This window comes from Balaenoptera musculus, chromosome 17 (assembly GCF_009873245.2).
Source record: "Balaenoptera musculus isolate JJ_BM4_2016_0621 chromosome 17, mBalMus1.pri.v3, whole genome shotgun sequence".
Taxonomy (NCBI): domain Eukaryota; kingdom Metazoa; phylum Chordata; class Mammalia; order Artiodactyla; family Balaenopteridae; genus Balaenoptera; species Balaenoptera musculus.
This window is the reverse complement of record NC_045801.1, coordinates 64,120,828-64,133,709: the sequence shown is the minus strand read 5'-3', so window position 1 is coordinate 64,133,709 and position 12,882 is coordinate 64,120,828. Positions and strand designations below refer to the sequence as shown.

Sequence of the window (12,882 nt, the reverse complement as noted above, 5' to 3'; positions counted from 1 at the left end):
TGCCTTTGAGCCACTTGATTCCCCCCCACCCCCAAATTTTCCAATTTTTGTTCTAAGTCCCTAAGTGGAGATTAAACTGAGGATCCTGCTTTGCCCCTGGACCACGTCTGCGGCAGGAAGATGAGGAATTTGAGTTCCGGGAACAACTGTGTCTGTGGGGCTATAGGAGAGTTGGTTGTTATTCTCACAGATTCCTGAGCTTCAGTATTGCTTCAAAATTAGATTTTTGCCAGCTTGCTTAGAAGGTGCTAGTGAGACCCTCCCTTCGGGTTTTGCTGGTACTGACATACTGTCCTTCCTGCCCAGGAGCCATAATCACCCCCCCTCCTCCTTCCCTTCTCCATCAATTTTTAAAAACAACTGAACAACAACTCAAGTTACCGCTGAACGTTCTCTTCTGAGAGTTTTCTTCTTCAATACTCATTTTTTCCAATTTTGGTTCTACAGAGGGGATTATATGTCCTCTAAGCTGCTAAGTACTTTTGATTCACTTGAAAGCACCATTTTATACACCTGGTTGTTCTGCGTATCTATTTATCAGAAGCCTAACTACTGTAATGTTGCAATTGCAGCTGAGACCTCTTTACATTAATACCACCTTTACCCTTGCAAGTGACCAATAAATTTCAACAAAGAATGAGCAGAACCACCGTAGATTCTCCTGAGCTAAAGCATCCTCCTGCACGAAATGAGGGTCTCCATCAAGGAAGTCTTCTGTTCCGGCTCAGCAGCCATCTCACCTGTAGAGAGCGCTAGTTTCATTGTTGACTTAGTGGAGTTGCAGCTCAGCTTAAGTCTCCTTTTGCACTCTGAGAACTTGTGGAAATGCTCGAATCCCCTTTTTTGGGGAGCGTACAGTTGGAAATTGCAAGGGGTAGACCGCAGCTTCCTGTCTTCCCTCGTCTCCCCTCTGAAACTGCTGTTGTTTGAAGGCATGTTAGTACCAAAGATGTTGGTGGCAGAGACTTCAGACTAAGTTTAGCCATCAGGAAGCCACACAGTAAAAGGAACTGTGACAATCCCTAGAATCAGAGGCAGATCCTCTGTCAGCTGGCTCTGATTGCTTTTTAGGCATTATTTCCATAAGGTCATCAGGAGGTTTCCCAGCTCCCGATTCCTGCAATTTCCCCTTAATGGTACTCCGCATCTTGCAGCCAAGTAGGTGGCTGGCTTGACACCTGGGATCCTGGGTTACCGGTCCCTCTCTTAGACCTGGCCCGCATGTCCTGCATATACTGGCTAAGGGATTTATTTTTAATTGAGATATAGCTAATTTACAATATTATATTAGTTTCAAGTGTACAACATAGTGATTCAACATTTTTATAGATTATACTCCATGTAAATATGACTATATTTTGCTGTGCTGTGAATATATCTTTGTTGCTTATTTATTTTATATATATTAATAGTTTGTATTTCTGAGTCCCCTACCCCTATCGTGCCCCTCCCCCCTTCCCTCTCCCCACTGGTAACCACTAGTTTGTTCTCTATCAGTCTCGGGTGGTGCAGTACTATAGTATTTACTCTTGAAAAAGATCCACATATAAATGGACCCTTGCAGTTCAAACCTGCGTTGTTCAAGGGTCAACTATATTTTGACAGGTTTTAAAAAAGTCTGTTCCTACTATAGTCAATGATATTTGTTTTGGAAGGATGCAACTTATTTCCAGGCTGCCTTTTAAATCTCAGCACCCTTCAAAAATCAGCCTTTAAAATAAATCTGCAGCCTAAACACATTTAGCAGATAGAAAAAGAGCCTGGAAAATTCTAATATGTACTGATATTTATATCTAGTCTTCAAGTGATACATTTCATTTTCACCATCTTCTTATAAGTCACCATCACTTGAAATAGATTCCAGACTAGTGAAAGGACTATTTAGGTATCCATTGTCTATTTTAGTCACATTAAAAGAAGGAATTTGCGCATTTGGGTTTTTACAACTTATAGAATATCACTTGTGATCTGGTAAGATAGTGAAGTCATAGCAAGCACATGAATTAAATTGTATTTGAGAAATTTTGGAAACAAACTGGGAAAAAAATCTGAAATACGATATAATAGCTGAATTTTTAAGACAGTGCATATATAGTTCTTACATTTCTCAGTTTGGATATAAAGGAAAAAATGCTTTAAATAAAAGGTTGTTCTGCCAGCTCTTTGTAAATGACTTACTCTTCCGTAATGGCTAGTATCTTGAGTGCTTATACTGAGAATATTGCCAATTCTCCATTCCAAGCATTTCACTTGCATTCACTCATTTAATCCTCAGCACAATCTCTGAGGTGTGTGCTCTTAATATCCCCCTTTAACAGCGAGTTTAAGTACGTGTCTTATTCAGGATCACACAGCCAGGAAGTATCAGTAGTTTGACTCGGAAATGCCTCGAGCAGCCTGAAGGCTCAGCCTTCGCACTTTTCTTTTCATGCTGTCTCTGGTGTCCTCTGTCTCCCAACCTTTAAATGCACTTGCCTGTGACTGCTAACATTGCAAATATCCACTCAGTAATCTTTCAGGTATAAAGCCCCTGAGGAAAAAATTATCTTTTCTCTGATTTTCATTTGAGACAGTATAGCGTCATGATAAGAATACAGGATCAGAAAGCAGACACTGAGTTCACATCTCAGCAGTGTGTCTTTAAACAAGTTACTCCATCTAGAAGTGTCATGATTTCTTTCATAAAACAAGGATGGTGATGATAACAGTACCTACCACATATGGTTGTTTTGAGAATCAAGTAAGATAATACTTGGAGCAGTGCCTGAAACAGAGAAATACTTTATAAGCCTTTTTTCTTTATTTTATCTATTCCTATCAAAATGTCCACAATGGTTTAAAAATACACAATGACAGTGATGTTTTTTAAAAATTGAAGTCTAGTTGATTTACGATGTTGTGTTAGTTTCAGGTGTACAGCAAAGTGATTCAGTTATATGTGTGTGTATATAAATATACACACACATATATATTCTTTTTCGGATTCTTTTCCATTATAGGTTATTACAAGATATTGAATACCGTTCCCTGTGCCATGCAGTAGGTCCTTGTTGTTTACCTATTTTATACATAGTAGTGTGCATATCTGTTAATTCCAAACTCCTAATTTCTCCCTCCCCCACTCCTTTCCCCTTTGGTAACCGTTTGTTTTCTATGTCTTGTGAGTCTACTTCTGTCTTGTAAATAAGTTCATTTGTATCATTTTTTAAGATTCCACATATAAGTGATATCATATGTAGCTGTCTTTGTCTTTCTGACTTACTTCACTTGGTATGATAATCTCTAGGTCCATCCAACAGTGATTTATTCTAGCAGAGAGTGGGGCTCTCTCGATGTTTAGTGATTTGAATCTGAGGCAAAAATAAAGATAAGAAAAAGTGCTATAATAGTTAATCAGTTTTCACTAAATGTGAGGTTTCTATTGTAGTTCATACATTTCAGGATTTGTTTGGCTAATGAGATTCAGAAGTTCCTGGGAGCTTCAGCTTGTATCAGGTTGCCAATTAGTAACTTCTGAGTAAATGCCATGATATGAAATTGGTACAGTATGAAGACTGCAGTGTTTTATGACCCCTTTACCTCAGGTAAATCAGTTCTCTTACACTCACTGCAATAGCATTTATTGAAGTAGGCACTCTGCATGCACGATATCGCCCACCCCTTGAACACCACAGGGATATATGTTCTTATCACCATTTTAAGAGATGTGGAAACATCCAGTCATTCAGCCAAGAAGAGTTAGGATCAGTATTAACATTCAAGTTGTCTTATTGCTAAGCACACGTTCTATTGCCCATGCTAACCATAGTTAAAAACCGTAAAACAAGCAAACATATTGAAGCAGTGAAAAAAGGCAGGAAAGTGGTGTTTCAGTGTCTCTTCCACCAGTTAGAGGAAAATCATTCAACTTCTCTGAGACAAGGGTCAACAGAATAGGGACACTCAACTGCTTTTCTGAGGCAGGCTGGACCAGTTTTCTGGCAATATCTTTCAGGCTTATAGTATGCATTATTTTCCCTGATTTTTTAATTATTTGATTTATGTATTTGCATTGAACATCTATTATTATCTATTATGCAAGGCCCTGTGCCAGGAGCTACACACGTTGAAAAAAAAAAAAAAAAAGAAACAGGGTGGAGTTCTTTGGATTGTTTGAGACTATTGATGATGGTGAATCATGGACCTCAAAAGTCTACCCCCTAGTGGGAGAGGAAGTCTTGGTCAGCATAGCAGGCAGAAGTGGCGAAGGAGAAATGCAGAGGCTGCAGTTCGGAGAGGGCAGGGAGTGTCACCTTTGTAAATTAGGAAAGACTCCAGGGTGGAGGTGCCATTTAAACTGAGCATGAAAAGAGTTGGAGAGAGGATGTTGTGGGTGGGAGAGAGAAAGTAAGAGGTATGGAGATGGGAAACCATGAAGTGTTTTGATGGAATAGTGATCTTTTGATTTGGATCAAGTGTGGAATACTGGAAGACAAAACTAAATTAGATTGAGGCGATAGGTTAATAGATTAGGTTGCTTATGAAGGAAAAGGAAAGTCTCTAAAGCTTTTTAGCATGGATATAAAGGCTTAGAGCTGTACTTTAGGAAGATTAACCAACATAGTATATTAGTTTCAAGTCTAGGAGCGTGAGAGAATGGTGGTACCATTGACAGAAAATTGGAAACCAGGAGGAACTGGTTTACTGTCCCCCATTCATATTTATATGTATTTAATTTAAAGAACTATGGAAATACAGAACTGGACTTTGGGAGAAGGGGCAGAAGATACATCAATTTGTCAGATACAGACCTAAGTGAAGTTGTGCTATGGTGATTGCAAGGGAGTGTGTGCGGGAAGAGAATCAAGGACAGACCTCAGGGGTGTAAACATCTAGTTAGCAGGCAGGAGAGAGAAGCCAGTAAGAGGAGAAGCAGAGGACAAGTGGTCAGAAAAATAATGGACGAGGCAGGAGAATGCAGTGTTTGGGGGTCAAAAGAGGAGAGAATTTTGGAAAGTAAAGGATACTCATTAAATTGTAAACCTTTTAAGAGCAAGTGCGATAACATATTTATTTCAATACCTCCCACAACGGGTGTGGTACAGTGTGTCACACATTGGTGTTCAATAAACGTTGAATGAAGATGTGTATTGCTCAAGCTACACAAAGTTTGAGAAGTGTGAAGACTGTGAAAGGACCATTTGTTTTCATGATCGGGACATCCCTGGTTATTGCTCCTGTATTGTGAACTTCCAGTCTCTCTTTTTTAGGAAAACAAAGGCCAAAAGCTCTTCGTTTTCCTATCAAAGATGAATGCACATACAACATAGCTTCTAGGCCATCGGTTCTGTTGGACCACGGATGTAAAAATGTCTGGTTTTTTCATATTACATATTGTCACTCAGCACTCTGCCTGAGTGAGTGTGTTTGAGGATGTGTGACAGCGGGAGGGAAGGCCACCGACGGGTCCATCTTTGGAGCAGACAAGAGTCCAATGCGCAGGTGCACACGGTGACAAGGAGAAGCCGTCAGAGGTTCTTACTAACTGGACAGGGGACACCTCAGTTGTACCCTGCAGACATGACGTTCGGTGGAAAGAAGTAAGAAAGAGAACAAGAGCCATAGCATAGCAGCACACACACCTATGTAAATAAAAACATACCCAAACAACACGGTTCAACAAAACACAAAAATACATCCATGGCCAAAGACATTCCTTAGACAGGGTGCTTCCTGGGGGTGATAACATGAGACTTGGGGTGAAGAGGAAAATAAAACAGGAGAGGGACCTTGGAAAGATCCGTGATGAGGCATTTAATTGATTCACACGTTGTACTGGACATCAAAAGAAAAAGGGCATATATGATGGAAGCATTGTTGCAAATCTCAAAAATAAATGTAATAAAACGCTCACATGATAATCACTGGGGTGACTGTATCGATTTTACATTTATTACCATCATCGGCAAACAAAAAATACAGAAAAAGCAGACGCTACATATAGTGAAATTCATGCATAAGGTCTATTCATTTGGGCCTCATCTCAAAGTGACATCAGGTGTGTCAGGAGCAGCAGGAAGGTGGGGGGATTTATTCTGGTGGGAACAGAGCACACAGGGTTCCACCCACAGAGTCGTCCAACACACAAAATATACCAAGTGGTAGGACCTAATACGATACTTCATTGTCTAATGCATTTCCCTACTGTATAATTATTAAGCAGGAATCCAGTATTGACGTTTGTATTCTAGCTTAATAGTTACATGTATTACTCCTTATCATTACAAATGTGTGTTCTAGCAAATTAGTTTTCTACCCATTCAAATAATGTGAGGTAAAGTCCAACCTGAACTTATTAGCAAGGATATTCCCTGTACGTAGTGACTGGTAAAAAATATGAAGAGAGATAGAAAAAGAGAGTCTACCTTTCCTATAGAATACAGGAACCATGATTTCACATATGGTGGAATCAGAATCATATTTCTGCTTTTTCCTCACTCTTGCCAAATTGGAATTTAGACTCAGTAAGTCACGTAACCCCCCGCCCCCCGTCGGAAACCCCGTTGCAGGCTGGGATAACTAATGCTAAGGGCTGTGTGGTTTTGCCTTTACTGCTCTCCGTACAGAATTCCATTTGCTATTCCTTTGTTCTAACTGCTGTTTCTTAAACCTGTCTTGAAAAGAACTGTGGTAATCTTCATCCTCTGTCTCAGAGATGATTTCCATCTTCTGAGTGATGAGTTTAATAAGCTCATGCTGTTTTTCCAGAAGAGAACTGAGATCCTTCAGCCTAAAAGGACATACATTTCATGAGTTTCTTTTCAATCATCCTTTCAGCCCTCGAGTGCGGGAAGGCCTGTGTACTCAGGTGTTCTAGAGCGGACTAACTGTGCCCAGGTTGGAGCCTCCTGGTAATCATAATCCTAAGAAATACATACTTTTAAAGTTTAAGTGATTTTCCCAAGCTTACACTGTTCATTCATGGCTAGTTAATCTTTGTTCCCATTTTAAAGAGTAAAACACTGTTGCACAGAAAAGTTCAGCAGCTTGCCCAGGGTCATACAGTTAGTAAACAGTTGAGTAGGTCTTTGAATGCAGGTAAATGAACCCTAAAGCCCTCAGGCTTGACCACTGTACACTACATAGCTTCTCCAGGGATCCTCAAAGCTTCCAGAGTTTTGATGTAAGAATTCAGACGGCTGATGAAGAATGCAGTTTAGGATACTGATCGGCAAACTGATTTGTCAATAGCAGCAAATCAGTTATTGGGTCTAAAAAAAAGTCTCAAGATTCTCAATATACTAGCCACATCAGTCAATTAAAGCCTGACAATATAGATAAATAAACACAAATATACAATATAAACTTATACTATGCATCATTGTTAAGAGTTTTAAATTTTTCAAATACAGATGAAAGGAAGCATACATACCGGTACTTTTGCTTCATTATTTCTGTTTCTAAAGATGTATCAACATTTGGTATTTCTTGTCTCACTTCTTGGGTGCAAAAGAAATAATGAAATACACCACGCTATGGGATAAAAGATTAATAGTTACGCAGGTAGAACTCAGTTCAGGAACTACTTCTTGAACGTGTGCCATGATTCAGCTACTGAGGCCGGCATGCTAGCACAAATATTCAGACACAGCCATGACCCTCAAGGAGCTCACAGTCTCTTAATAGACAAATGCAAAGAGCTATAAAATGAAGTCATATATGTTATACTAGAGGAAAGTACAAGACGTATAAATAATATAGGGGAGTAAACTGGAATGGGGGGTTGTTTAGGAAAAGGTGTAACAGAACCATTTTATATTTTCTCATGAAAAACGTCCATCATGAGTGGTGGTATTCCACACAGGATTAGTTGTTAGTTCTCTAAAACTGCTCTGCACCATTATCCAACACAACTGAATTTCACATGGGGACATTTCTGAAATGCAATTTCAATATATTTTTTTAAATTTAGTGTCTTTTAAACCATCAGCGGACTGGCGAGGGTCAAGGGCAGGTGTGAAATGACTGGGAATGAGGAAGTTCCAGCCATCCAGGCAAGAGAAGATAGCCACTTGCACAGGCCACCTGGTAAGTCAAATGGACCAAATGTGGGACTGCCTGGGTGTGAGGGGTGAGAAAAGGGAAAGGAGACGACAAGGACGACGTCTTGCCCAGGCAGATGAATGGAGGTGACTGTCAATGAAATAAGACAGTCTGGAGAAGGACGGCGCTGTTTCACTCTCCCCCTGTAGGGGATGTCGGGAGGAAGTGAAACAGGAGGGGCGGAGCTCATGAGTGTGTTTTGCATGAGTATGTTTTGAACACGTGGAATCTGAGGTACATTGAAGACGTACCAGGGAAGATGTCAAGTAGACAGTTGGATACAGGGGCCTGAAACTCAAGGAGCTCTAGGCAGGAGAATCAACTGCTGAGCTTTCTGTGTTTCAGTAGTGACTGCAATGGTGGGTACGAGTGAAATCAAATAGGGAAATCGTTTAGAGTAGAAGAAAGCCTAGGTTCATACTGAGATCGACTTTATCATTTTATGACTACACAATGGAAAATTAACCTATGAAGAACTCAGAAAGAATTAGCATCCAGTACTTTCAACTCTTAGTATACTCCCTTTTCCATTATAACGCAATGACCTTGCTTAGTCTTTGACAGTTTGTATGTTCTCTATAATGTACACTCTCCTTGTATGTGTATATACGTACCTGTGTATACGTACATGTGTGTTCTAGATACGTACACATACACATCTGCACACATATGTCAGGGACATGTGACTAGGAAACACAAGTGAAGTATACCTACACTGTAAGAAAAGATCCCTAAGAGCATGGCTGGCCCACCCCCCCATCTGCTCTCACAGTGGTGTGGTACATATTTAACACAGAGGCTGTGGACGAGCCACGTGGAAGACAGGACTACATGTCTCCTCCCCATTGATCATTACCAGGCACCCTTGGGGATAACACGATGAATGAATGTTAAGCTCCATCACATTATTTATGTCGATCTTTGTCACATGTACTTACTAACAGCCCTTCACCATATCTGGGTCTGTTGGGATACACGACGGTGGATTTCTGATCGACTTTGTGTAGGAACCAGAGCGGCAGCTTCTTTTCCAGGCTGGTATGAAGTTCCACCTAAAGTGCATTGGGGATTTATTGAAAGGAATCATTGATAAGCACCTGGAACCCGTACACGGCAGGGAAGCAGTCGTTGGCACAGTGCACTGGAGACTGGCTCCCGTGTCCTGGCCTGTGCACAGGCAGCCAGGCTGGCCCAGTTTCCTTCACCCTGAGTTCGAGCTCGCTGTCACCTGCCCCCACCTCTCACTTCATCCACCGACAAGACAGGGGCAGCCGTCTACCATCGGGGGTCAGCTGTTTAAAGAAGGGATTCCATTTAAGTCGCAGACGTTTACTGTTCAGGGACCGTGACCAACACTGGGCATGTCAAGAAGAAGAAGACTGAAGCCACACTCTCGGGGCGCCACACTCCACAACGTGCACAACCGCGAGGTGTGGGTGGTACAATGTGCACCTACGACAGGGCAGAGGGGGGAGTGCTGAAGTGGAGGGATACAGAGGTCAGCAGGGAAAGAAGGAGAATCTAAGCACATCCAAGAGGACCTGATAAACCTTTCACGCTGTGCTATCAGGTGCCAAACGGTTTATCCATGACGCACCTTGAGGATAATTTCTGGTTTCAGAGATACAAACTTTTGTTTAATGTTTTCACCTTGACTTATTATTGAATTTAATTCTCATATTTTCCACTTTTTTGTTTGCATTTGCCAAATTTATCTTTGATTCTCTTCTTAGAGCCCTTTGTGTCTGTTGTTTAGCTACGTTCAATATAATGACCGTATAAGTGAGATTTTTCTAAGACCATAGGCTTTTTTAATATATGGGCATCTAAGTGGTTGATATTCCTAAATGGTGTGATGGTAAGAACTGTCCTGACCACACTGTATAAAACTGCAGCCCCCCTCCCACATAGCACACTCCCTAACTTGCTTCCCTGGTATTTTTATAGCACTATCGCCACTTAACATACTTTATGTTAGTTCCAGTTTCAAGAAAAGCTATATTTTCTTATATCTTATTAACAATTCCAATTAGATGTTTTGAGTAATGTAATTTTCAGGGATTCCTCTTCCCCTGGGTCTTCAGGGCAATATTCCTTCCCCTTGCCATACACATTTTCAGAGGTCACATGCACTTACTCCAGCTCGACTGAGAAGGATTTATTCAACCCTCGTGTTTGCCGACAGATAAAGCACATGGTGTGTCTTAACCTTGTTCGTTCTCTACACAGGAGCTGCCAGACTACCTCTCTCAAATACGGTCCTAGCGAGGATGGCAGGCAGAGCCCAAAGTCTAACCTTGGTGGGTCCAGTGGGACGTGCCCAGCATAGCTCCTCTGGAAGGGAGCATCTTCACCTCTACTACCTGGTGGGTCTTCCATGTTGAGGGGTAAGAAGCACTCCGTGGGTTTCCTTTCGTAATATGCAGCATGTATGTAAATGTTTGTGGATGTCTACGGCTGCCAGCCTGCTCTGGGAAATGGGGAAACTAGTGTTAAAAACTAACCAAACAGCTCCAAGCCCCTCAAGATACTCACAACTCCTGTACTTGAGGAACTGACACTTCACTTCGTGAATGCATCTCCCAGCAGCACTGTCTCAGGGACCTTTCTGGCCTCACTTGTGTTTGAGATGATTTTGTGGGAAGACTAAATCTCCCTGTAGGAAATGCATTGCTGCCCATCCTCTTTTGCCACCGGTTCTGATGTGGGCTCAAACTTCGGTTGTTAAGTCTGATGTAGAGAGTTGTACATGGATAGAGAGTTGCTTAAAAAACAACTCAGGGAAGAAAGGAGAATGGCTTCCTGGTTTTCTAGTCAATACTATTATTGACCCAAAACAAGAAACAGATAACATGGGGGTACTTGCTTTGCCTGCTTCCCTTGGCGGTCTCTGCGCTGTTTGGTTTCGGGGAGCATTATCAAATCTCATACGGGACGGTGCTTTCCAAATCAACGGCACTGACGCTGCACCTCAGCATGCTTCCTCCAGGCAGTTTGTCTAGTGCCCTTGCTCATACTGTTCTTTTTATTTATTTCCCCTGGTATTTTCAGGAGTCATCAGTTATGAAATGCTGCTGACATGCCAGCCGAGAGCTTAAACATCCCTTCTCCTCTCCTGTCCGCCTACCTGGAGTCCTGCACTCCATCTTTGTTATGGCGATAACCAGTCCGTAGCTCTTCCTTCCTGCAGTCTTTCCCCACGAAACCAAGAGAGTAACAGGTCCTCTTAAATGCCACTTTCATTCTGTTCCCATTCTTTGGAAGGGCTGATAATAACTTTCTAGTCACTGACAAAAGAACTTGAAGCACTTCATCATTTACTGCCCTTTCTTTCCAAGCTAAGGTTCTTCTTTGTTTGCTGTTTTTGAGTAAAGCCCTCTATCATCTGGAGCAGCCTTATCCCCCTCTAAGGAGCCATCCCTCCAAGCCAGGAGGCCCCATCACACCTCCTTAGCCATTTCCCCTGTTTTGCCTTCGGCCCTTTGCTCCTGCTGGGTGCCCCCTTTCTGGACCGGCCTCACAGCCCTTCTAAATCCCACCATCTTTCAACGCCCAGCTCACATCCCAATTCTTCCACGCAGCATTTCCTTAGTTATTTTCACACTGATTTTCTGTACCTGACATTCTAACCATTTAATTCATGTTCTTTAATGTTCCAAGCTCTCTGCATGATAAACAGCTTAGTCACAGAGTTTAGAGTTTAAGGATGGTTCTAAGTTGACTTTGATATTTTATACTCTGAATGTTTAGTTGGTGTGCTGATTAGATTGTTTTGCTTATTAAAGTCAAAGATCACATCCCTTTAATTCCTCTGGGTTCTCATGCTAAGTTGCACTGTGCTTTGTACATCCCATGTACTGGAGCAATTTTTTAAGATAAATATTTGCTAACATATAGCTGAATAAGTAACAGAAGAGAGCAGTGTGACCAAGAAAAGTGAAGAGTGAGGAGAAAGTTATATCTTAGCATGAATTTTTTTTCCTTTTGAACTGGCCTAAGTTCCTAAATGTATATATTCAACTGGTTGTCAGATATTTCTGAAACATCAAATATTCCCATTCAGATTTGAAATTGAAAGGCAATGCAATAAGAGCACAGAAATAGCTTTCTGTCCTGTAACAGGAAACTACCTCAGAAGATTCAGTAGCCAAGGATCTATCCAGGAACCTTGACTCTAGAGAATTTTACATCAAATTGTCTAGAAAGACGATTTCTAGGGAACACAATCTCATGTATGCAGTTAACACTTCAATATAGCACACGCTGGGAGGACCCTGTAATTCTGTGCCCAGAATATCAAGCGCTCCTTTGAACAGTTTGGCTGTCAGGAGACAGAGTGCTTCACCTGTGATGTTCTTGGTCCGGCCTCTAACTACCTGGTTGGCCACATGCTGACATAAAAAGAGGCTCAGGCAATTTCCCAATTTCTCTGCCGAGATTGCTGTGGGAAATCTTCTTCATGATGGTTGATTCTCTGACCCCAGCAGGGACATCACAGAACATGCATGACCTGCACAGTGCGGTGCTTCTCAGGACTAAGACAGCACCCGTATTCAATAACTGTGTTCTCAGAAACCAGCAGTGATACATTTGAATAATTAGGGTGGTGCTAATTTCAGCAAGTGATAATTAAATATAACACCTACCTGCATGGCAATCCTCTTCAACAATGCATGCTTCTGGACCTCAGCAATGTCACCAACTGCCAAACCAATCTGAAGGACAACACGGCAGTGAATCACTCTTGGTTTAATGGCTCAACCTCAAAATACACTTGTGGTCTCTCTGGCTACAGTCGGG

General features: G+C 41.6%; 1 protein-coding gene across 1 annotated transcript in view; it reads right to left on the bottom strand.

Moving 5' to 3' along the window:
- Positions 1 to 6,564: 6,564 nt before the first annotated feature.
- Positions 6,565 to 12,882, bottom strand: part of TRPA1 (transient receptor potential cation channel subfamily A member 1) — a 57,068-nt gene continuing 50,750 nt past the window's right edge. Inside the window, exons 25-28 of the mRNA XM_036830084.1 lie at positions 12,729 to 12,797; positions 9,021 to 9,134; positions 7,412 to 7,512; positions 6,565 to 6,769 (exon numbers count right to left, since the gene is read on the bottom strand). Of these exons, the coding sequence (XP_036685979.1) occupies positions 6,565 to 6,769; positions 7,412 to 7,512; positions 9,021 to 9,134; positions 12,729 to 12,797 (489 nt within the window). The remainder of the gene's footprint in view (positions 6,770 to 7,411; positions 7,513 to 9,020; positions 9,135 to 12,728; positions 12,798 to 12,882) is intronic.